This window comes from Hyperoodon ampullatus (assembly GCF_949752795.1).
Source record: "Hyperoodon ampullatus genome assembly, chromosome: 11".
Taxonomy (NCBI): Eukaryota; Metazoa; Chordata; class Mammalia; order Artiodactyla; family Ziphiidae; genus Hyperoodon; species Hyperoodon ampullatus.
The window spans coordinates 76,918,342-76,944,781 of NC_136924.1; the positions used below are offsets into that span (position 1 = coordinate 76,918,342).

General features: G+C 41.0%; 1 protein-coding gene across 2 annotated transcripts in view; it reads left to right on the forward strand.

Annotated features, from left to right (window-relative positions):
- The window catches only part of DENND5B (DENN domain containing 5B), a gene marked incomplete at both ends in the record, with an annotated part of 215,274 nt that extends 189,249 nt beyond the window's left edge, over positions 1 to 26,025 (forward strand). For both annotated transcript variants that reach the window (XM_079716014.1, XM_079716015.1), the window contains 9 exons: positions 11,030 to 11,158; positions 12,944 to 13,065; positions 15,783 to 15,928; positions 17,777 to 17,895; positions 18,738 to 18,925; positions 22,996 to 23,078; positions 23,293 to 23,419; positions 24,166 to 24,340; positions 25,842 to 26,025. In XM_079716014.1, the coding sequence (XP_079572140.1) occupies positions 11,030 to 11,158; positions 12,944 to 13,065; positions 15,783 to 15,928; positions 17,777 to 17,895; positions 18,738 to 18,925; positions 22,996 to 23,078; positions 23,293 to 23,419; positions 24,166 to 24,340; positions 25,842 to 26,025 (1,273 nt within the window). The remainder of the gene's footprint in view (positions 1 to 11,029; positions 11,159 to 12,943; positions 13,066 to 15,782; positions 15,929 to 17,776; positions 17,896 to 18,737; positions 18,926 to 22,995; positions 23,079 to 23,292; positions 23,420 to 24,165; positions 24,341 to 25,841) is intronic.
- Between the last annotated feature and the right edge of the window lie 415 nt (positions 26,026 to 26,440).

Below are 26,440 nucleotides of genomic sequence, written 5' to 3' on the forward strand. Positions count from 1 at the left end.
GCAGACATCTCTTTAAGCAAGTGATCAAGGTTAACATCACCAGTAATAAGACAAAACTAGTAATGTACCCCCAATATGATACACCAAGAAGAGAACATCACTTCTGCAGTATTCCTACCATAAATGCATAAGCTCAATATAACTATGAGAAAACATGAGAAAAATCCAAATTGGGGGTTGTTCTACAAAATAGTTGGCTAGTACTTTTCAAAAGTATCAAAAGTCATAAAGACATGAAAAGGCTGAGGAAATATCATGGACTGGAGGAGATTAAGGAGGTGACAACCAAGTGCAACAGGGTTGCTGGATTAGATCCTAGAACAGGAAAAGAACATAAGTGGAAAAACTGGTGAAATCAGTCTGTAGTTCAATTAATAGTGTTGTACCAATGTGAATGTCTTAGTTTGGTTATGTAAGATGTTAACATTAAGGGAAGCTGGGTATACAGGAACTCTGTACTACTTTTATTTTAATTTATTATTATTATTATTTTTAACATCTTTATTGGAGTATAATTGCTTTACAGTGGTGTGTTAGTTTCTGCTTTATAACAAAGTGAATCAGTTATACATACACATGTTCCCATATCTCTTCCCTCTTGCGTCTCCCTCCCTCCCACCCTCCCTATCCCACCCGTCTAGGTGGTCACAGAGCACCGAGCTGATCTCCCTGTGCTATGCGGCTGCTTCCCACTAGCTATCTGTTTTACATTTGGTAGTGTATATATGTCCATGCCACTGTCTCACTTTGTCACAGCTTACCCTTCCCCCTCCCCATATCCTCAAGTCCATTCTCTCAGTAGGTCTGTGTCTTTATTCCCATCTTACCCCTAGGTTCTTTATGACCTTTTTGTTTTTTTCTAAGATTCCATATATATGTGTTAGCATATGGTGTACTACTTTTAGAACATTTTTGTAAATCAAATTATTTCCAAAAAATGTGGGGGGGGGTTGTTTGTTTTTTTTTTTTTAATAAATTTATTTATTTATTTATTTACTTTTGGGTGTGTTGGGTCTTCGTTTCTGTACGAGGGCTTTCACTAGTTGCAGCGAGCGGGGGCCACTCTTCATCGCGGTGCGCGGGCCTCTCGTTGCAGAGCACAGGCTCCAGACGCGCAGGCTCAGTAGTTGTGGCTCACGGGCCTAGTTGCTCCGCTGTATGTGGGATCTTCCCAAACCAGGGCTCGAACCCGTGTCCCCTGCATTGGCAGGCAGATTCTCAACCACTGCGCCACCAGGGAAGCCACGTATTTTTTTTTAAACCAGGCCTGGTACAAGGTAAATGTCTAAGGGCTGTTATTATAGCTATGGAATAGACAGCTTATTTTTTTTAATACTGTTTTCTGGGGGTTGTTTTTTTTGTTCTTTTTAAAATTTATTTATTTTAATTAATTTGTTTTTGGCTGCATTGGGTCTTTGTTGCTGCGCGTGGGCTTTCTCTAGTTGCGGCGAGCGGGAGCTCCTCTTCGTTGTGGTGCATGGGCTTCTCATTGCGGTGGCTTCTCTTGTTGTGGAGCACGGGCTCTAGGCGTGGGGACTTCAGTAGTTGTGGCTCGCAGTGTCTAGAGCGCAGGCTCATTAGTTGTGGCGCACGGGCTTAGTTGCTCCGCAGCATGTGGGATCTTCCTGGACCGGGGCTCAAACCCATGTCCCCTGCGTTGGCAGGAGAATTCTTAACCACTGCGCCACCAGGGAAGTCCCTGTTATTGTTTTTTTTTAATTTATTTGACTGTGTCAGGTCTTAGTTGAGGCACCAGTGATCTTCGTTGTGTCATGTGGGATCTTTAGTTGTGGCACGTGGGATTTTTAGTTGTGGCATGCAGAGTCTTAGTTCTGGCATATGGGATCTAGTTCCCTGACCAAGGATTGAACCCGGCCCCCCTGCACTGGGAGCACAGAGTCTTAGCCACTGAACCACCAGGGAAGTCCCAGGAGTAGATAGCTTATTATCCAGGGGTATAATTCTTGGTACAACTGCTGCTCACCTCTTCTCTCGAATGTTAGATCAGTGAGCTGTGACCTCTCTAGTCTAAGCCCCTAAAATTTGTCTCCTGGATTACATCATGGTCCGCATGTTTCAGTGTTCACCCTACTATGATTCATCCTCCTCACTGCTAATATGGTGATCCTAGAATAAAGTGCAAATCACCTATCCTGACTGGCAGGGCCCTACTTGATCTGACGCCTGTCTGACTGCAATATTATTTCCTATCACTCTATCTTCTTTATTTCCTCCAGCATGCCAAACTTGTTTCCTGCCCTGGGGCCTTCTTTACCCGTTCCCTTCACCTGATAGCTTTTCCCTGAGTCCTACCCCCATAGAATCTCCACAGCTAAGGCTCCTTCTTGTCATTTGCATCTTGGTTCAAATGTCACTTCCTCCCACTAGCCATCCCTGACCACCTGGTCTACAGTAGCAACCCAGTCACTCTCTTTCAAATTCCCCTATTTTTAAAAAAAATATTTATTTCTTTATTTGGTTGCGCTGGGTCTTAGTTGCAGCAGCTGGGCTCCTTAGTTGTGGCAGTCTGGCTCCTTAGTTGTGGCTCACTGTCTCCTTAGTTGCGGCATGCAGGCTCTCAAATTCCCTTATTTTAATTCTTTGCATAATAGCACTTATTTGCTTGTTTGTTTTTCTAATACTACTTATGAACTTCATGAGAGAAGGGAATCTATCTGACATGTGAAACTGTTGAATTGCAAGTTAGTGTTAACAGAGTGGCACATAATTGGTGCTCAATTAATATTTGTTAAATGAAGGATTTGCCATATTTTAATCTCTTTGAGTGTGGGTAAGAGAATGTGTCAGTGTGTTGGTGTGTGTGTGTGTGTGTGTGTGTGTTTATCTAACATATATATGTGTGCATATATATACATATATATATATATATCTCCTTATAGCCAAACTGTTACTGAATTACATTGGTTACAGTTTTGAAGATTTAGAAAGGTGGTGATTGCTGAGGTACTTTTTACTAATCAATTTAAAATTTAGAATATAGAAGAAACTTGAGAAGTCATATTGCTTAGCTTCTTCCTTTTATATATATGGAAACTCAGGCACAGGCAGATAAAGTCTAAGACCATATATATAGGCAACTAACAGCAGAAATGGAACTAGAACTAAGGTTTCCTGACACAGTTCATGTCTCTTTCTAACTAGATTCAAGTTCTCGGCCTTTGCCTTGTCATCAGAAAAAATGCCAGGTGTGACTAGGCACAAACAAGTTGGCAGTAGTGTATGGGTACACATCACCCGAAATATAATTTAGCATAACCTTGAATAGTCTATATTTGTTCAGGATACTCAACAAAAAGTTGATTTCCTATGACTTCTCACTTAAGGGTTACTTTGGCTTTTAATTTTCAGACTTTGCCTGAAAGAGACCCCTGGGTACCCTAAAGTGATGTTTTAGCCAAATGATAGATACTTTTAATAAAACTTAACTGGTTGATTGCTTTCAAAAGGTGTCTAGTAAGGTAGAAAGGCATTGCCGAGAAAAGACTAGCTGACTTCCTAGGGTTTTCCCCTAAGATTTTATTATTAAAAATTTTAAACATACAGCAAAGTCAAAAGACTTTATAGTGAATGCATCCATATACCCACAACCTAGATTCTACCACTAACATTTTTCTATGGCTTTTTTAAAAAATGGGGTAAAATATATATATTATAAAATTTACCATTTTAACCATTTTTATGTGTATAGTCAGTGGCATTAAGTACATTTGCAGTAGTACAACCGTTACCACTGTCCCTCTCCAGAACTTATTGTCATTGTAAACTGAAACTCTGTACCCATTAAACAATAGCTCCTCAAGCCCCTGGTAACCACTGTTCTATTTCCTGTCACTGTGAATTTGACTGTTCTAGGTACCTCATATAAGTGGAATCATGCTTTCTGTGTCTAGTTCATTTCACTTAGCATAGTAGTTTTGTGGTTCATCCATGTTACAGCATGTATCAGAACTTCCTTACTTTTTAAGGCTGAATAGTATTCCGGTGTATGTATATACCACATTTTGTTAGTCCACTCATTCATCGATGGGCATTTGGGTTGTTTCCACCTTTTGGCTGTTGTGAGTAGTGCTGCTATGAATGTGAGAGTACAAATATGTGTTTGAGTTCCTGCTTTTAGTTCTTTTGGGTGTGTACCCAAAAATGGAATCGCTTGATCATACAGTAATTTTATGTTTAATTTTTTGAGAAACCAACATACTGTTTTCCACAGTGGCTGCCACCATTTGACATTCCCACAAGTACTGCACAACTGTTCCAATTTCTCCACATCCTTACCAACATCTTTTACTTTCTGTTCTTTTTGACAGTAGCCATCCTAATATGTGAGACCTTCCAGTTTCTTATGGCATGCGTAGCCATAAGGTCTTCATAGACCTTGTGCTAAAGTCTTCAGCTTTACGAGATCAGAAACCAAATCATTAGTAACCCAAAATGTAATCAGACTCTAAGATACTCCTACTAACCAAGAGACTTACCTCAGATACCTAAGAGAGATGGAAAAATAATAGGCTATCTGTCCACTCTTGTCCAGTCATCTATGACCAGGTAAGGGCATGGTCACAGAAAGCCAGTTAAACCAATTTATTATTTCCTTAACCAGAGGACTTGATATTCTTTCATTGATAAGGATAGGCTCTGCCTGGAAGCTAGATCAAAATCTGAAGTCTACTTGCTGTCCTCAGGAGCAGAGATATGGATGCCTGATCACCCAGCTCCATGCCACCGATCCTCATACTAAGGGGACTGATGTCATCTCAGAAAGACCCTGCAGAAACACTGCCCGTGGTTCTCTCTCCCTTTTCTCTGCTTCATTCTGCCTCTTTAAGATAACGTTATATATATTGTTGTTCTTATTCTTGATATGTTTACTTTAACTCTCAGTGCACGGGCTTATTTCCGTTTCCAAGTTCTTGGCAAGTACTTCATTGTAATCCCTAGTTGCTAGCGTGATAGTTGATGTAGATGCTTTTCCTTAAAGAGAAACACCCAAGTAATATTCTAAACTTTGGTTTCTTTCACTCTGGACACTTAAACACTTGTTTTTTTAAAGATTAGGTAGCAAAGATATCTGAGTTCACGCTTTCTGTGGGGCACATTCCCTGACAGTACCTCCTGTTTCCCACATTTCTCTCTTGAAGCAAAGACATTGGCAGTGTAGAGACTTTGAGTCCTCATAGTTGTCAAGTGTCTTGGTACCAGATTGCTTAGCAGCTGGCATGAGTCCAGACATGTCTACAGGCTATCCCCTGTTATCTCTGACAACTCCCCAGGACCTTCATAGATGCCAGGTATCACCATACTGTCAGTTATAGAATGATTCTTTTCTTCCAAAGAGAAAGGCTTGGGACAGTAAATATTAATAATTGTACAAGTTGTTGTCTACTTATAAAAGAGGAGTATTACCATGCCGTTACCATTGTTACCAATTTCTTTCCAGAGTAGCTGCGCATATATCATCTAGCCGTTCAAACTAGCACGGGCTTTCTCTAGTTGCCGTGAGCAGGGGCTACTCTTCATTGTGGTGCGCGGGCTTCTCATTGCAGTGGCTTCTCTTGTTGCGGAGCACAGGTTCTAGGCACACGGACTCAGTAGTTGTGGCTCTCGGGCTCCAGAGTGCAGGCTCAGTAGTTGTGGCACACAGGCTTAGTTGCTCCGCGGCATGTGGGATCTTCCCAGACCAGGGCTCGAACCCGTGTCCCCTGAATTGGCAGGCGGATTCCTAACCACTGCGCCACCAGGGAAGTCCCCCAACTTTTATTCTTTTTTTTTTTTTTTCCAACTTTTATTCTTAATGACAAAATGCAATTAATAATGAGGGGCATAGTAGAACATTACATGATTGAGGAGATTGTGAGTACTATAATCCAAGTATAGATATTCTGAATACGTAAACAAATGAACAGGATATCTGAGTAAATCCTAGAAATATCTGGTTTACGATGGGAATAAATTACTTGAGGGTAAATTGGCTACTCACTTTATCTTTTTATAAATAACGTGTACATATGAGCTGTGAGCATCTGGCTTTATTCTACACTAAAGTTAAATAGTCACGATTGATTTTGTTACCCTCAGAAGGAATATTTGAGGAATTTTTATGACTATACAGAATGTGGGCTCACACTCAAATTGGCTAATTCCTTAATCTCTCTAATAAATATTATTGTGTTTCATTGGTGATACAGTGAAATAAGCACCAGTTTTGGACTCAGGAAATGTGGCTTCAAATTTAGTTGCTGCCACTCTTAGGAATCATTCCGTTTTAGGGAACAGAAGCCCGTTCAAACTAGCTTCAGCAGAAAGGAGAATTTTATGGGAGATACATGAGGGTATTTTCCAGAATCCAAGCACAAGAACTGTGGCTGGATTGGAAACAGTTTTGTCCAAGGTTACTACTCTCCATCTCAGGAGAAGCAAATTGTCCCTGCTTTTCCCTCCACTTCTGCTGCTTCTCCTCCCCTGTGTCCCTTGCCCTCCTTTTCTGCTTTACTGTGAACATGCTCTCCCAAGCCCTGGCCTTAACATCCCTTATTTAAGCATTCAACAAAAACTAACTTGGTTTTTCAGTGTACTAATTTCCAGTTTCTGAGAGAAAACCTGATTGGCTCAGCTTAGATCAGGCAGATGCTGCTTATCCATTCAGTTCTAGCTGAAGGATAAGGAGCATCCGTCATGGTGGTACCTGAAGTTGTTGCTTCTGGTTCTTCTGGGTCTGTAGAAGGAGAGCTTCTCCAAGAATGTGAGTACCAGGAAGAAATGATTGGTAAAAAATGGGTGGCATCTCTAGAATATGTACTATTTCTGTGACCTTGGGTGGGTCACTTAGTCTTGATGAATCTCAGTTTTCTCATTTTTGAAGTGAAATAATGATGGTCTCCCACTCACTAGTTATTGTGACAATCAGATAAGACAGAATACATAAAAATTAGAAAGCTTTGTACCAGGGTTGGAAACAAATCAAATAAATAAGCTATTTAAACCACACCATGTTTGCTTTTCTGTGAATTACCAGGATCTATTTTATTTTAATTTTTATTTTTGGCTGCATTGGGTCTTCGTTGCTGTGCACGGGCTTTCTCTAGTTGCACCGAGTGGGGTCTACTCTTCATTGCAGTGCGTGGGCTTCTCATTGCAGTGGCTTCTCTTATTGCGGAGCATGGGCTCTAGGCACACAGGCTTCAGTAGTTGCAGCATGCGGGCTCAATAGTTGCAGCATGCAGGCCCTAGAGCACGTGCACCTCAATAGTTGAGGCGCATAGCCTCAGTAGTTGTGGCGCATGGCCTCAGTAGTTGTGGCATGCAGGCTCAGTAGTTGTGGCTTGTGGGCTGTAGAGTACAGGCTCAGTAGTTGTGGCACACGGGCCCAGTTGCTCCACGGCATGTGGGACCCTCCCAGACCAGGGATCAAACCCGTGTCCCCTGCGTCGGCAGGTGGACTCCCAACCACTGCGCCACCAGGGAAGTCCCCAGGATCTATTTTAGAAGTAATACTTGTATAATATTATGCTGAGTATCACTGTAATTACCTATAATAAATTATTCCAATTAAAAAGATTCAAATGGTATAACTACACAAAAAATTTTAATAGATTTAAAGTTTAATAACACAACACATATAAATTGTTTTAAAGCATAAAATTAGATATAGATTTACAAAGCAACAGAATTTTTTTTAGCTTTTTATATACACTAGGCCCTAGAGGGAGCAAAGAAGGATCCAAAGCTAGTAAGAAGTATTGGGTTCCTCATTCTCAGGGAGCTTTTGTCAAGCTGAGAAAAATGTATACCAAGAGAAAATGATAAAAGTAGTAGTGCACAATAAATGCAAATCAGACTATAGAATTCCATAAATTAGAGAGGTCATTGAAGGCTGCCATGGTCAAGGAAAGCTTTCTAGAAGAAGCTGGGATTTCAAACATGAATAGAATCAAATAAGGAAGCTAGAAGAGAGTAAGTACTTCAGGTAATAAAATACAGAGTCTTATAAGTTAATTGCTTGGAATAGAATTTTTTAAATAGGAAAATATGTTGAGGCCAAGTGATAATGGGCCTTGAATGCAAGCCTGAGCAGTTCAGGCTATATCCCGTGAGCTTTTGAATATTCTGGGACAAAGGAATTATATTAGGAGGCAATCTTTTAGGCAGAGTAATTTCCCTGGTGCCAGTGAACAAGGGGCTTGAGGAGAAGAATCTGGTGGCCTCATCTCCTGATTCCCATGCTTCCTGCTAAAAAGAATACAAAAAAACAAACAAATAAACAAAAATTAGTGCAAACATTTTTATGATGGGAGTGCTGATAGCCACCTAAATAAAAGAGGTTTCACTTTATGTATTCCAATCCTTCCCATTTTCCTTTAACATAACATTGTTTTTCAAATAATTATTTCCCATTTTGACATTCTTCACCTATCATGTCTCCAGATACTTAAGACCAGCATGAAACTAATTTCAGTAGACTTTACTGTTTTAGAGTAGGAAGAATACTTAGGGAAAGATTATACAACATACGTACTTACCAAACCTCATATAGATTCATTTCTAGTAGATACACTTTGATCAACTTGGTATTCCTGGATCATGTGAGCTTTAACCTGGCACTGTGCTCATGGGGGGGGGCGACCTTGTACATACTGTGGAACTTTAAGTGGTAAATACCTGAGCATTTCCCCCTTATTGCTTTTAGTCAACTGTGTCATCATTTGGACAATGTCAGTAGTTGAGGAACAGCCAGTGCTGTTTCCTAGGCTCATTTTGGAGGTGCCCGTGTGGGTCGTCCAGCGCCTACCACTGCCGCCACCACCAGAACCAGGGTCTAAGCGGGACTTGCCTGACACCATCTTTCTCCGTTCACGACCGTGTGTAATGATATTAGCCCTTTAAAGATAAATTAAGTCTGTCATAATTTCTGAAAAAAGTTCTTAGAGCTTAGGTTGGTTAACGAAACGGCAACAGAATTTTCTTTTATTTCCTCATTCTGACTTGTTTTTAAGCCATCTCTTTAAGCCTCACTTGTGTGATGGGATAATGCTTTACATTTTATCAAGAGTGTTTGATCAGACGCAAGGGAGGCTGCCCCAGACGGGAAGCCTGAGCAGCCAGCCGAGCCACCCTGCCCCTGCTGGGGGAGGAGCCACAACGAGGCTGCCTAATGGGGCTGGTTTGACCTGAGCAGGTGACCAATGGCCAGGGGCGAGGAGGTGAGGGGGTGGGGCTGCAGAAGGCCCGCCTACAAATGGGGTCGAGGGGCGTGACCACACTGCAGAAGTGGAGCCCTTCCGCCCAGGGCTGGCAAGAAAGCCAAGTTGCAGGGGCGGGGTGGGTCGGGGATGTGGACCTGCGGGAACAGTATGGAGATACACGGGCACTCACGAGGCATCCAGGACATGGAACAGCAGCGCTGGGGACCACAGGTGACCCGCGGCCCGGCGCAGAGAGCATCATGGCAGAGCAGGTGGCTCTGAACCAGACCCAGGTGTGTGGGATACTACGGGAAGAGCTGTACCAAAGTGATTCCTTCCACCAGTATGATACACATAATCTTCATCATCATGGGCGCATCCAGCAACCTGGCCAAGAGGAAGATCTACGCCACCATCTGGTGGCTGTTCTGGGATGGCCTTCTGCCAGAAGATACCTTCATCATGGGCTACGCCCTCTCCCACCTCACAGTGGCCAATACACGCAAGTGGAGCGAGCTATTCATCAAATAGCATGTGGGATCTTCCCAGACCGGGGCACAAACCCGTGTCCCCTGCATCGGCAGGTGGACTCTCAACCACTGCGCCACCAGGGAAGCCCTGTTGCAATATTTATAACAGCTGAGATGAGTCATTCTGTACATTAAAGAAAAAAAAAAAATCAAATCGGGCTTCCCTGGTGGCACAGTGGTTGAGAATCTGCCTGCCAATGCAGGGGACACGGGTTCGTGCCCCGGTCCGGGAAGATCCCACATGCCACGGAGCAACTAGCCCCGTGAGCCACAATTACTGAGCCTGTGCGTCTGGAGCCTGTGCTCTGCAACAAGAGAGGCCGCGATAGTGAGAGGCCCGTGCACCGCGATGAGGAGTGGCCCCCACTTGCCGCGACTAGAGAAAGCCCTCGCACAGAAACGAAGACGCAACACAGCCAGCCAGCCAGCCAGCCAGCCATAAATAAATAAATAAATGAATGAATGAATGAATGAATGAATGGCAAAATTCCTTTAAAAAAAAAAAAAGGAAGGGATGGTGGGTCACAATCACAAAGACTTTTCAGTGAGTCATTGTACTGGTTCTATAATTATCCTGTCCCTTAGGCTTATCCTTCCTGCTCAATCCTTCTTTCTCCTTAGGAGGAGAATCATTAGGAAGATAAATTCAGTCCTGCTGGGTATGGCATCAACTTCTACACAGAATACTAATATATACATATATGTAACATTCATTTGGGGGTTGATCACACAGTTTGTTTTTGGCCACACAATTTCCTAAGTCTCAAATTTTTAAGAATTTTTAATTTATTAGTATAGTACAGCTTGTATTCTAATACCATAGAAAATACAATTTCATATTTTCCATATGTTGTCAGGGCAATTTGAAAAATGATTCAGTGGATTAAAGTTGTAGCAGATACTACAACTGTAGAACAATTATTTTGAATAAGAACTTGAATATTCAGCCTGTTTTACTGCTTTTATTTTTCTGAGTGTCATGAATAACCAAGTGCCAGTTTATAGGTATCTATGAGCCTGAAACAAGAATAAATAAAACCTGAAAGAGTGAATGAGTGTTAAATGCTTTATCTTAGGATATTGCCTGTGTGCTCGTGTTGTAATGGTAATTCTGATGTTGGACTAATTTCGTGATTCAGGTGGAACCCTTGAAGTTTAATCAACATAAATTGCGTGTTGCCTGTTGCTTCCTCTAAGTACAAAATAGCTTTTCTGTGCAAGGTGCTGTAACTCTTCAGTTCTTTTCCAGTTCAAGGTTAGCCTTAGGATTTACATCTTTGCTGTTTTACTATTCTTTAGGCATATTCAAAACATGAGTGAGATCAAGACTGATGTCGGACGAGCTCGAGCATGGATAAGATTGTCTCTAGAAAAGAAGCTCTTGTCCCAGCATCTCAAGCAGTTGCTCTCTAACCAACTGCTCACAAAGTAAGAGATGGCCTCTTGAGGCATTTCTGTTTCTGTGACCTGTGTGCTTACAAAATAAATTGCATAGGCTGACAAGCTGGCTTCTTCAGGCTGAGTTGCTGACTCCTCTGCACATGAATTCCTTTCTAACACGCACATGCTTCAGAAACTGTTGACCTCCTATTTGATTATATCTGGGAGGGTACAGATTTCAAAGCAAAGGGGCAGATTGTGCTCCTCTGTTCAGAACAAAAGCTAATAGTCCCACAGCTGATAGTACCATCCAAAAAAATGGGTTGAATTTATGTAAACCGTATATCATATTGTAAAGATCACAACAAAACCAGGAGTGGTAAAAAACTAAAAAGGTCCACAGGAAAAGGCTTCTCTGAGAGTCTTGCTAATGCTTACATTTAGTAGTTTAGAGCCAGGAAACCAATCAAGTGCATATTAGTTAATTGTTAACTGTTTTGATAGTTTCCCTTTACCCCATCATGAAACCTTGGATGAAATGCATCATCCAGCTAATATGTATAGTAGAACTAATTTGAAGGTTGAGGACTTTGAGTTCTCTAGACCAAAGGTATGCAAAGAATTCAACAGAGACCTCAAACGTGACAGTGCTGGAATGCCACCAAAACCCAATTCTTTTTGTGATTTTGCATTTGTACATATCACTGTTGGGTTAAGTTACTCTCTGGAGCATTTTAGGATGAGTCTTAATGTCCAAAGAATAGGTTTGATAAAGAGTGCGTGATGTGAAGTACAGTCTGTGAACCTGACCTTGTTCTGTTAAAACTGATTACTCTCCCCACACCTTATCCCCACCCATAAGTCACTTGCCCTTTGTGGCCAAAGTACAAAGAAGAAAATGACGATCATTTAAAATCTTACTACATAAAGGTGACTACTAAGTATTTCACATGTTTTCTACTGTACTTATGTACATGTTCTCTTAGTTAAGATTATACTATATTTGCAATTCAGCATCATCTTTTTTTGGCTTAATATTATACCATAACATTTTCTATATCATAAGGATTTAGCCTCTGAAATCTGAATGCCTGTGTTCAAATACTACCTTTACTATTCACTATTTGAATGGCCTTAGACAAGATACTTAACTTCACTGTATCTCTGTTTTCCTCATCTATAAAAAGAGAATGCTAATAGACTTACCTCTCGTGGTCACGAGAATTAAATATATTAATAATTTAAAAATACTTGGAAAATGCTTAAATGTAAGTGCTTAATAAAAAGTTATTTATTATTTTGGGGAGTAGTAGTTTTGTTTTTGTTAAAGCTCTTCCTAAACTTTATTTTTAATGGGTATACAATGATATATTTTTACTTTTACAAATAATATTCAAGTGGACATTTGTGAGAAAATCTTTGCCCACATTTCATATTATATCCCTAGGACTGAGTCCTTAAAGTAAAACGAATGAGTCAAAGAATATGATTGGTTCAAAATAATTATTACCAACAAATTGCTTTTCTGAAAATTTCAGTTCCACTTTCTATTATTCACTGCCACCCCCCACCCCCCATCAGCAGTAGTCATCACTTTTCAATCTTTATTACTTTGAGAGACAATGGATTCACGGCAGGTTGTTTCTTTAATTACTAAATAGATTTAAATGTATTATTAACTGTATTTGTGTTCATTTTTGTGAATTGTCTGTTCTTTCTAGCTTAAAGTTTCTACCCATAGTTTGTCTAAGTGGAGGTGTTTATTTTTAGTGGAAGACATAATGAAAAATATACTATACTGTTATTTTGTGCTTGTCTTATACCCTTTCCTAGGAAGCTTTATAAACGTTATGCTTTTCTACGTTGTGAAGAAGAAAGAGAGCAGTTTCTTTACCATCTTCTTTCCCTCAATGCTGTGGACTATTTCTGCTTCACCAGTGTGTTCACCACTATCAGTAAGTCTGGAGAATTGACTGTTAAGTGAAGAGTTGCTCAGATGACTAATGGAATAAGAGTTTATATTTTTTAAAACGAGACATCACAGTACAGTGAGTCAGACACTGTGATATCCACCCACCCACCCCCCGCCCTACCCCATCTCCATTTATGAACGAAGGTTATGCCCCAGCAGCCGGAGATGCTGCTGGAAGACCACCCTCAGCTGTCAGCTCCTGTGGGGAGTGTCTCACCAAAGAAAACTACCTTACCTGAAGCTATCCCTCCTACCAGAGCTGGCCAGCATCCCTGCCTGATCCATGGGCTGTCCCAGAACTCACTGTGGGACCAGCTGAGCACTCACAGCATCAGAGCTCAGTTTCTTTCTCAGCCCATCCTGCTTTCTTCCTCACATTCTGCATCCTAATTTCTGACTCAGAGTCTACTTCCCAGGAAACCCAATCTGCAGTAGGAATTGGGATGGATGTAAAGAAAAATGTTTTATTAAACAAATATTCCAATATCTTACCTGAAACACATAAATTCAAAGAATCAGTATATGATAATAAACTTATATAACTGAACATCATTAAACTTTGAAGATTCAGAAAGACTTCAGAATCTTGCTGGGTGTTGTAGGTCTATAGAGGGAGGAAATGATGATTGGAGACGTGTTTTTTATAAATTGAATTACAGCATTTATTCTGTTGCAGTGGATCCCCTTCCCTACTTTGGAGAATTTTTACTTGTATCAGCAGTTTTATTCAGCTGCAAGTATCAGAAGCTTGGAAAATAGTGGTTTAAAGAAATCGGCTGTTTTAATTTTCTTACACAGTGCTAAGTCTTGGGGTAGGCAGTCCACAGTGCTATCACGGACCCAGGCTCTTTGACAGTTACCAGTGCGTGCTAATCGCCTCCAGCGATGACTCTTCTCAGTCTACCCTCCAGCCCAAAGAGGGAAGGAGTGCCAAGGAAGAGGGGTTAGAATCTGTGCCAGAAAAACATAGTTTTCTAAGAAATCTCAATAAATATCACCAATATTTCACTGGGCACAATTGTGTAGGTTTTGGCCTTCAAAGTCTCTGGTAGAGGCAGACAAGGGGAAAATGGAGTTGGAATGGTTATTGGGCCAACCTGTATTATCTTTCAAGCTACTATTAGTTTACTAGAAACTAAGGTGTTATATACAGTTTTGAAAGAGAAGAAATAGCGGAGAGAGTTAGGATCCTAAGTTCCTCCCCATATATGCAGATTTCTCTTCATCTGAGGAACTCTTTCAATTAGGGGAATCGAAATACTTCATGAAATAAATATTCTGAGTTTAATAATATTGCTCTTTTTCTACTTTATGAAATCATTGTTGTGCATCTGTGAGCCCTTTGCAGCCACAGAACTGCTGACCTTAAACAGGGCTTTTTCGGTAGCTTTTCTTTTTTTTTTTTTTTTTTGGTAGCTTTTCTAATCCTGTCAGTGAAAGAAATGAAAGTAGCCTCTGGGCCCTAAAATAACATCTTGCACTAACCTCTTCTGCTTTCAGTTTCAAAAATCATTTGAGTCTCATGATTACTAAACCATGAAAGTATGGCCTTCCCTTTGACATTTTCCTTTCCTTCAGCCAAAATAAAAGGACAGAAAGGGAGGTTATTCTCCCAACAGAAAGTCGTCTATGTAAAGTTAGGGAAATGAACCATTTATCCCATTCATTTTGCTCATCTAAGAGCACATTGAAGCATGAGCTCCTATTGTGAGGCTGTATCTGAGCCTGTTGTCCAGTAAATGTTTTAAATTCTACGTGTAGTTCTTTCAAGGAGGGCTTTCTGTTAGCTGTCTTGTGGCTGAATGAACAGGAATCCTGAGAATACCAACCAAAATATTGATTCTACCCTGCTTTAAAAATATATATATATGGCTCTGAGGGATAAAAATATGCTAATGTGTTTGAGCCATCCCCATTTTTTAAAGGAAATGGAGGTATGTGTAATGCCCGTGTGATTTCCACATTTGAGCAAAGGACAGTGATAGGACAGTGACATCTAGTGGTGTGCCTTTTGAAGAGCCTTCAGAGGGGAAAGATTTCTTACAGATCCCTTTCCATATCCTGATTCTTTCCCTGGGGCACCTCTTGCACATGAGTCACCTTTCCAAGTTGTAGTTTATAGACTTCATATTATGTCCAGAATGGAGGTGCTGTTGTTTATTATTCTTGGCTTTGCATATTGGACTGTAAAACTGGGATGGGAAAGTTCTGAAGTGCAGTGCTTTTAAGGGTTGGCCAAGAAAATCAGCAACAAGAGGATACTATCCAAGAAGTCATGTACCACCTTTTTTCATATGAAACCATACCAGTAACTGTGCTCATTTTTACTCGATTCTGGAACAAAATTAATAAAAACATTAAAAGAATGAAAATACTATATAGCACAGTCACTGTTTATGTCCTCAGAGATTCTGGTGCTAATGCCTGACATTGTTTATAAATGTAGTGGTAATGATAAGCATGTCATGTACACATGGTGATGTATATGTGTGGAAACCACAAATATTGGGACTTTTGGCTTATAAACCAAACCTCATCTTTCTAGACTGGGGGAGGTTATGATCTAGCTTTTTGTTTAAGTACATCTTGATAGATCATTAAAAAGCAAATTATCTGTGAAAGCCCAGCCGAGTTCTTAATGTTTTGTTATCAGGAGAATTTTATTGTAATTTTGTATTAATTTCAGCATTTTTCTTTCAGTGATTCCATATAGGTCAGTGATCATTCCCATCAAAAAGCTGAGCAATGCGATCATCACATCGAACCCTTGGATCTGTGTATCAGGAGAACTAGGAGACACGGGAGTAATGCAGATTCCCAAAAATCTCCTCGAAATGACTTTTGAAGTAAGTTCAGCTAATACCTTTCTCTTTTTTTTGCGGTATGCAGGCCTCTCACTGTTGTGGCCTCTCCCGTCGCGAAGCACAGGCTCCGGATGTGCAGGCCCAGCGGCCATGGCTCACGAGCCCAGCCACGCCGTGGCATGTGGGATCCTCCCGGACCGGGGCACGAACCCGTGTCCCCTGCATCGGCAGGCGGACTCTCAACCACTGCGCCACCAGGGAAGCCCAGCTAATACCTTTCTTAGCACAAAGTGTCATACATAGTTCTATACAACGATGCCAGTTTCACTTTTTCATTTTTCCTTGAGTCAAATAATATAAAGGAGTAATTAAGCATGCAGGATCATTTTTGGGATTATATACCTAAAGTTGTCTTGAACACGTGAATTTTTGTATTTTTACTGTTATTTTAATTGTTAAGCTCTATTTTTCCACTCATAATGGTGCACTTTGGGGCTTTGCCAGGTCCTATTCCATAATTCCCAGTGCCTAGCACGGAACCTGGCAAGTAGAGAACATACAAGTACATGCTTTCCCCACAGTGGTTCTCTTCCAAACTGTAAATTCACCCTGCCTGAACCTAGACAGAGGGACAGGGGAGCTGCTCTCCATGCTTTTGGTTTTTAGACCACGTGGTGATATTTATAAAGTGATTTTGCAAAACTGTACCTTTCACTATGGTAGTCAGTTTTCAGGTCTTACCTGGTGAAGTATTCCCATACTTTTGAGCCCACATGCTGGTTGATCCTGGCACGCAGGAAGAAGACAAACAGCTGTTCTTGGTTCAGGAGGGAAGTGGTGCTAACTAAAATGTCCTGTTCTCATGTTCCTTGGAGTCGAGGAATAGCAGTTTCCACTCAGAGCCATAACGCTGCCCAAGAGCTTATTTTGACACTATCTATCTAGTGGGGTCACAGCCATCTGTATATAAAAGATTAAAATCCAAAAAAAAAAAAAAAAAAAAGATTAAAATCCTTGGCTTTTCCTTGACTACCAAGTACGGAACATAAACTGCATTATAAGTCCCATCATTGCTGTTTCTAGACTCTCACATCTGCCTACTTCTTTCCACCTCTGCTGCCACAACTACTTCAAGATGCCATCCTCCCTCACCTAGATCGCCGTGATTCAAAGATGTCAAGGGCTTTGAGAACTCATAGCTCTGATGTTCCCAACCATACATAGTCAGTTGGGGTCTGTGATCTTTTATCAGAATTTAAAAGTCAGAATTTAGTTGACATTTATTTTCACCATTCCTATTATCATTGCTTTCTTTTGTACTTGTCCACAAAGGGTCAGGAAGGACACTGATAACTATGCTTTTTTTTGTTTGCTTTTTAACAATAGCTTCAAAGACTTCTAGGTGAGGTTTGAAGTCAGTTCTGCCTTAGTATTTTATTAGAAGCAGAAAAATAGTCATGTTGGTAGTTTTTTGTATCTATAATCGTTTCTCTGACCTCTCTGCAACTAAATCTAAACAGCATCCTTTTCCCACTTCTTGAGATTCTTCTCATCCTTCATAGGCACAAATCACTGACTCTGTGATGTTTCTGGGTTCTCCACTTAGAAATCATTGTTCTTTCCCCAGTGTTCTTCAAGTACCTGTTTACATCTCTACTCTAGGGCATTGTGCAGTCCCTCTCATTTGATAGTTCATGTTCCTATGTCTCCTGTCTCATTAGAAGGGATCTATTAGATGTGAATATTTTTCTCTAGTGCACAGCAGAACACATTACGCAGAGTGGGTCCTCTGCAGTTATTAAATTGGATGGAACCATGGCACCGCTGCTAAAGCTGAGAGGTAGCAGGAAGAGATCAGGTACTGAGTAACCTGTGGTCCTGTCCCTGCAGTGCCAGAACCTGGGGAAGCTGACTACTGTTCAGATTGGTCACGATAACTCAGGACTGTTAGCCAAATGGCTAGTGGATTGTGTCATGGTCAGAAACGAAATCACAGGACATACGTACAGGTAAGTAAATGTCCTTGGGAGCTCAGACTTCCTTTAAGACTCTTTAGACAAGAAAAGGTTTGAGAATTGTTTTCATTCCAAAGCTTTTCTGCTGCCTTCTGAATTTTAGTTTAGTTTTTTGGGTTGTTTTGTTTCTGTTTATGTCATAACAAAATTGTGTTATTTTGTTCCAAATACAAAATTGTCCCCAAGATACTTTTAAGAAACTGATTGTGTTTGCTGCTAATGCTTATTAGTCCACAAATGTTGAAAAAGATTGGTGGAAGTCTGATTAAAAAAGGAAAGAAAAAAGAAGCTTAAAATAATGTCAGTAAGAGGAAAGGCTTGTTCAGATGCTCCTGGGCAAAGCCAGCACTCTTCTTTGAGAACATTCTCCTCTTTTCTCCTGTAACTTAACTCCCACATTAACATCTAGTTTGAAGATATTGTTGTTGAAACTAACCCCAGAATTTTAATACAGACAAGGTATGAGAAAATATTAAAGAATTATTTTAATTTGATGATAACAATTTATTCTCTTTATATAAGAGAGAATATCTTTAGTTTTCAGAGACTCATACTAAAGTGCTTGGGAGTAAAATGTCCTGTTGTTTGTAATTTACTCTAAAATACTTCTAACAAAAAATAAAAATGAAGCATATGGCAAAATGTTATGTTTAAGTCATAAGACACCCAGGGTGTCTCTTATCTTTTCTACTTTTTTATGTGTTTGAAACTTTTCATAATGAAAAAAGCAACCCACAGGCACTAAAATGATGGGCCTCACCCATGGTGCCATTTAAAAATTCTAATTAAAGCTACTAAGATATTGGTGATTCTGAAGTTTGTTTCTGTCCTACCAGGTTCCCATGCGGGCGGTGGCTGGGGAAAGGCATTGATGATGGAAGCCTGGAGAGAATTCTCATTGGAGAATTGATGACATCAGCAGCAGATGAGGATCTAGTGAAGCAGTGTCGGACTCCACCCCAGCAGAAATCACCCACCATGGCCAGGAGACTAAGCATCACTTCACTGACAGGAAAAACTACCAGTAAATAGATTTTTTATTTTCCAGTGTGTCATGTTGCAGGCATCATGTAGCCATTTCATAGAAAACTGTTGTATTAATGAATTACAGTAAGGAGATTGAAAAGAAAAAAGCTGAGGAAAATTAATTTGAGAGAAAGGCTTTAAGAGTGGGGAGAGAGGGCTTCCCTGGTGGTGCAGTGGTTAAGAATCCACCTGCCAATGCAGGGGACACGGGTTTGAGCCCTGGCTAGGGAAGATCCCACAAGCCACAGAGCAACTAAGACCGTGCGCCACAGCTACCTAGCCTACGCTCTAGAGCCTGCGAGCCACAACTGTTGAGCCCACGTGCCGCAACTACTGAAGTCCACACACCACAACTGCTGAAGCCCGTGCTCTGCAACAAGAGAAGCCTGTGCACCGCAATGAAGAGTAGCCCCCGCTCACCACAACTAGAGAAAGCCCATGCACAGCAACAAAGACCCAACGAGGCCAATAAAATAAAATAAATTAATTTAAAAAAAAAAAAAAAAGAATGGGGAGAGAAGAAAGGGGGAAAAATAAAGCAGGAGGGCTTCCCTGGTGGCGCAGTGGTTGAGGGTCCCCCTGCCGATGCAGGGGACACGGGTTCGTGCCCCGGTCCGGGAAGATCCCACGTGCCGCGGAGCGGCTGGGCCCATGAGCCATGGCCGCTGAGCCTGCGCATCCGGAGCCTGTGCTCCGCAACGGGAGAGGCCACAGCAGTGAGAGGCCCGCGTACTGCCAAAAATATATATAAATAAATAAATAAAGCAGGACATTAACAAATAATTGAAAAGCCTGAAGAATTTAGATGTTAAAATCCAACAAAAACTGCATGCTTCTGTTTTAATTAAGCTTTGGAAGTATGAATAAATAATATCTTGCCTGAAACTTAAAGGAGGAATAAGGACAGTTACATGTTACAGTACTCCCACATCTAGTTATCCAGAGCCCCTTTTTCTAAGAGGAATTCTAAAAATTCCTCTCCCTACCCCACCCCCAACTTCCTGTAGAAGTGATAAAACAAAATACTATAAAAAAGTGAATTCTGTGGATAGGATACTATGTTCATATGCCATTTTGAATAGTATAATAAACTTCTAATTTATACTAATGTCTTTAATAGGCTGAATAATGTCTCCCAGGGGTATCAGATTTTAATCCCTGGGATCTGTAAATGTTACTTTATTTAGAAAAAGGGTCTTTGCAAATATAATTAAGTTAAGGAACTTGAGATGGGGAGGTTATCCTGGATTATCCAGGTAGGCCCTAAATGCAATCACATGTATTCTTGTAAGAGGGAGGCAAAAGGAAATTAGACGCACACAGAGGAGAAGACAATAGAAAGATGGAGGCAGAAATTGAAGTGATGCGGCCACAAGCCAAGGAATGCCAGAGCCACCAGAGCTTGAAGAGGCAAGGAGCAGCTTCTTCCACTGAGCCTCCAGAGGAAGTGCAGCCCTGTCCACACCTTGATTTCTGCCTGGTGATACTGATCTCTGACTTCTGCCTTTGGAATTGTGGGAGAATAAATTTCTGCTTTTTTACGTTACCAAATTTGTGGTAACCTAGTACCAGAACCACAGAAAACTAATGAAGAGGCAGTATGATTTAGTGAAAAATCACAGAAGTTTATCAGTGAAGTGGTTTTATTTCAGTTTATAGACAATAACCATGAGTAGAATAAGAGGTACCTAAGAGGTCCTTAGTTAACTAACAAAGCAGCTTCCTTAGATATTATTATTCCATATCCATTTCTTAGTACATAGAAATATATTAACTATTAGAATGATACAGTCTAAAAATCTCCCTTATTCATATATTACCAGTGGGAATGCAAAAGGAAAAACCATTTGGCAATTTCTTTTTTTTTTTTTTTTTTGCGGTACGCGGGCCTCTCACTGTTGTGACCTCTCCCGCCACGGAGCACAGGCTCCAGACGTGCAGGCTCAGCGGCCATGGCTCACAGGCCCAGCCACTCCGTGGCATGTGGGATCTTCCCGGACCGGGGCACGAACCCGCGTCCCCTGCATCAGCAGGCAGACTCTCAACCACTGCGCCACCAGGGAAGCCCTGGCAATTTCTTTTAAAGATATACATATACTAACCATACACTTGACCCAGCAGTCCCACTCTAGATATATACCCAAAAGAAATGAATACATATATCTACACCAAGACTTGTACTCAAATGCTGCTAGCAGCTTTATTCATAATAGCCAAAATGGAAACAACCCCAGTGTCCACCAGCTGGTGAATGGAGAAGCAGATAGTGAGTGGTATATCTAGTCAATGGGATACTATTCAGAAATACTGTGGATATATCTAACATCACGGATGAATCAAAACTATTATGCCAGGTGAGAGAAACAAGACACAAAGGACCAGACACTATATGATTCCATTTGTATTAAATTCTAGAAACAGCAATATAATAACAATGAAAAGCAGATCAGCAGTTGACAGGGGTTATGAGCTGGGGAAGGGGATTGACTGAAAAGGGGAATGGGGGAACTTTTTGGGTTGATGGAAATTTTCTATATTATGTTTGTGGTGATGGTTATATGTCTATACATGTGTCAAAACTCATCAAATTACACACTTAAAATTGGTGAATTTATTGTATGTAATACCTCAACTATGCTGATTTAAAATTAAAAAGTGGATTTCAGTTCAGTCCTTCCAAATTATTACAATTTGTGAATCAGTCCAATTTTATGGGGTATTAATGTTTTCAGAGGCCTTATCCCCCCACTTCTGGTCATATTTTCTTTCTCAATAAGCAGAAAAATTTAAATAACGTGAAACTCAGAGATGGGTACCGTGGTGTTTTTTTCACAGTGTGTGCAAGGTGATATTTAGAGAACTAAACGTTTTAAATTGGTTTCAAAGTAATGCTGATCAGCACAGGGTTCATTCGAAATGAATAAAAGCTTTCAACATAGATCTTCATGTTTAAAAGAGAAAGGTACAAGTAAAAGAATTACTAGGAGCTGGAGATGACACAGTATCAGTCCTTCAGTTATAAGAGGTTTCCATTTTAACAATTTTTTTGCGTTGGTATAGAAAAAACTTACTTGAGTCTTACCTGGAAAATGTCTTATGCAGGAAATCCTCCAGCAGTATGAATTTAAAGATTCTTAAATTCTAGACTGTATAGCATGTCATTTATAGTGTGATATGTGAGATTGATTTAAGAGTTAATCACTACAAGAAGAGACCAATTATTTAATTTTTCTCTTGTTACTTACTTCTATCCATGTATGAAACCTGTTTACCACCTTTTTTTCTTTTCCGTCCTTTTTTCCTTTTTCTTTTTTTAATCATTCTTGGGGTTTGGGAGGCAAAGGTGCTTTAGATTCCATTCAAGCAACCCACCAAGCTCTCCCTCAGGAAGGGGGCCTAGGTACGCAAGTACTGGCTGAGAGAATGAAGCAGTGCCCAGATGGACTAAGTGGCCAGAAAGAAACAGTTCTGGGCTTCAAGGCAGGGTGTCCCCATGTACCTGGCATCTTTAAACATATACCCTTTACTTTTAAGACAACAGCAAAGCACAAGATCCAAATTAGACATTCAGAGCTCCAGAAGCCTTAGCCTGTGCCTACTAAGGACTCGGAGGTAGGTGGGATAAGGGGTACCTGAGGAATGATGCTGTGGGTCTTTCCCACCTCTCTCCTTAGATCTGAGGACTAGCTAGCACTTTGTGACAGGCACCATGCCAGATGATTTACACCTAATATCTCATTCACTTTTCCCTGTGACCCAAGAGGTGTGTATTTCCCTGTTTTAGATTGAAGAAACTCAAACTCAGAGGAAGTTAGACAATTTGACCAAGGTTATGGCTTGCAAGTGGGATTTGAGGCTTGGGGGTCTTGGGGGTCTCTTGGTTTCTACTCCATTGTGCCAATATGCCTCTCCCTTGGCCAAACTGGCCAAGACAGTTTTCATGGGACCCTGACAAGCCAGCCTGCTCTGGTGAAGTGTTTCCACCACAGGCAGGCACAGTTGATGTCCTGTAGTACTTTGGTTTATTTCCCTTGCATGAGAATTCAGCCATTATTGATTATTTTTTAGAACCCAATGCTGGACAGATCCAAGAAGGAATTGGAGAAGCTGTGAACAATATTGTGAAACATTTTCACAAACCTGAAAAAGAGGTATGATGGGCTATAAAACTTAATATGGTAGGATTTTAAAGCTGCTTTATACATGATACATAAGGCAATAAAAGGTGCTTTAATTTTCATTTGTAAGCTTTCTAATAGCTGCAAAAAAATGCTTCATAGCTACTCTCAGCACATGTTCCTCTAGTATTTTTCTTAAACATCGAGCAGGAGCTTATTCTCCGGCACTGTGTGTTGCCCTCCACAGAGAGGAAGCCTCACTGTGTTGCTGTGTGGAGAGAGTGGCTTAGTCGCAGCGCTTGAGCAAGTTTTCCACCATGGCTTCAGATCTGCTCGCATCTTTCACAAGAACGTCTTCATCTGGGACTTCATAGGTAAATTAAAGCTGGTGTGTGTTGTTATAAGTTCATCAAAGTGTTTCTTAGAAAACTCATTGCCGTGGCTTCTCTTTGTTGCGGAGCACGGGCTCTAGGCGCACGGGCTTCAGTAGTTGTAGCACATGGGTTCAGTAGTTGTGGCTCACGGGCTCTAGAGCGCAGGCTCAGTAGTTGTGGTGCATGGGCTTAGTTGCTCCATGGCATGTGGGATCTTCCCGGACCAGGGCTTGAACCTGTGTCCCCTGCATTGGCAGACGGATTCTTAACCACTGCATCACCAGGGAAGTCCCTCTTCCTCAGATTTACTGAAGCAGTTCCATTTCAAGGATTTTGTTGCACAGTGTTAGCCAGCCATTCTATAACTAGAACAAAGGGCGCCACCTCAATGGCTACCATGTCTTTGCTACTTACTCTTAGAAGGCTCCAGTCTTAACAGACAAGTTCATGGGTTTTTTTTTCTTTGCTGTCAGTTGCCATTTCTTGAAGGTATTCTAAAGAGAGTAAACTTTCCAACCTTCTGGAATGCAGTCTAGATTAGAAAATAAACTCCTGGGAGCATATTGTTCTACCGTGAAACATGGGCCTCTAGAATTTATTGTGAAACCAGTGATAAAGTAATGGTTTTGGTTTTAGGACTGGCTATAATGCAAAGTGTCGTTAGTATTTCCAGAATAAACCAAGTGATTCATCTTTTTTTATTTGAAGTATGTGTATTGTGATATGACTCTGACTTCCTTCTCCAGAGAGAGCAGTTGCTTATTTTGAAACAACTGACCAGATTCTAGACAATGAAGATGATGTCCTCATTCAGAAATCATCCTGCAAAACCTTCTGCCACTATGTAAATGCTATTAATACTGCACCCAGGAACATTGGGAAGGACGGCAAATTCCAGATTTTAGTTTGCCTTGGAACACGGTATTAAGCCAGTTCTTGACTTTCCCTATCTTTGTCACATGTTGAGCAAGAATTTAGAAAAGATTATACCATATCATGCCCCTTCCAAAGCTCTCCCGTGGGTTTCTTTCGTACCAAATTTTATGAAACTCCTGTTTATTGGGTGCTTGCTATGTGTTGGGCAGTGTGCTCCACTGCATGAAGTAGCAAGCGATATCCCCACTGTATAGATGAGAAAATAGAAAGCAGAAGAGGCACGGATAAGTTAACAAACTTTCCCAAGCTCACACAGCTAGAAAGAGGCAAAGCCAAGATTTACACCTAGTCGCACTCCAGAGCCCAAAGCTCTGAACCGTTACACAGTACTGCACCAGAGGTGGGTGGATAAGTAATAGGTAGATTGGAAGATAATTAGACACACCAGCACGTTCACACATATATATTTCCTGTCTAGAGCTTGTGTAGTGTGTATGTGCTACCATGTTGCTTTAATTTTAATACATTGTGGAATTCTTACTACCTAAGTGGTTCTTACTATGGAGAGTCTTCTCTTTAAGACAATTTCCTACCCCTTTCTTTTTTTAAAATGACACATAGGAGCTGTGCACTCCGTTAATTTTAAAACGGCTCTCAGAATGGTAAGAAATGAACCACATAGATCTTTAGAAGATTTTTTATCTGTGCAATGTTTGTTTTCTTCTAAACCCCTAGAAGCCCCAGCAAGAGGTGCAGGATGGCCTAGCTGCCTGGTCATGAAAGCGTAGTGAGAGGTGCTCAGTGAAGATGTCTTAGCTACTTAGTGACAGATAGTGACAGATAGCTAATGTCAGCTTAATCAGGAAACGCTGAAGATTGAGATCCTGTCCTCCTGAGCTAAGTTCTGTATTTCTTCTTAATAAAAGCTGCCCAATTTCAGCTGTGTTTTTTAACGTTCCTTTTGAGTATGATCCTTATCTCCTTTTATCTCTTTACTGTTCTGATTTATTAGACCAGCGCAACCCCTCTTTCGGTTTATAAAATCTACTTAATGTTTTTCTGCTTTGATTTTGTTCCTTACCTTGTAATGTTGTGTAAATTTTTTTAAAAAGCGCTAGTCCCTACAATTAAATGGAGACTTTCTTCCCAAAAGGTCACTATACTTTGGCATGCCTTGCCACAGATGTCTGATTAACATCCCTGTAAAAAAGAACACAGAATGGCATTCTGCCTTTTTTTAAAGTGGTAGAATCAGAATAGAGAATTTCTTGAATACATCTAAGTCCTTATGGCCAACTTGTGCAGACCCACTTTTAGAATCTGATGGGTTTCCTCGTTAGCTTACACTGTCTCATTACCTTATCTTTTTAACCAGTCATTATCCAGCTACTTGACTTTGGTTTTGTCTTTGGTGACCTCAGAGCTTGGCTAGATTTTTCCCCCATCCAGTCCCACACCCACACCTTCCTGTCAAAAGCTCCAGTGTGTGCCTTGTTCTGCAGCGAGGGCAGCAGTGCTCAGGACTTGTTTCTGTTTGGGTCTGTAGGGATCGCCTGCTCCCACAGTGGATTCCGCTGTTAGCTGAGTGTCCTGCCATCACCCGAATGTATGAGGAGAGTGCCCTCCTGCGAGATCGCATGACCGTCAACTCCCTCATCCGCATTCTGCAGACCATCCAGGACTTCACCATAGTCTTAGAAGGCTCACTCATCAAAGGAGTGGATGTGTAACCCAATTAGCTAGAAACTCTCAGTCCAGACCCCTTGTTCCTGAACCTTCCCCAACGATGGGGACCGATTTGGACTTGTCTGACGAGGTAGTGAGTCACTGCAGGGGGCAACACACCGTATCCCCCAATTTGAACAATCCTGACACTACAGACAAGGTAAAGTGCTGTATTGTAGTTCATTTGAACCTGGAATTTAGTATAAAATAGAGTATTTTCATGTGTTAGATGTGTGTAAATATGCTCTCTTCTTTGAGAAATTATATTACTCTAATAAGATAACTTTTCTTAGATTGAATATTCCTGTGACTTAAAATACGTAGCTTAGAAGTATTGGGAGTTGGGGGGGTGGGGAGGAGAAGTGGTGCCAGTCAGGAAGAAGCCAGTAAACATGTAAATGCAGTGCAACCCAGTGGGGC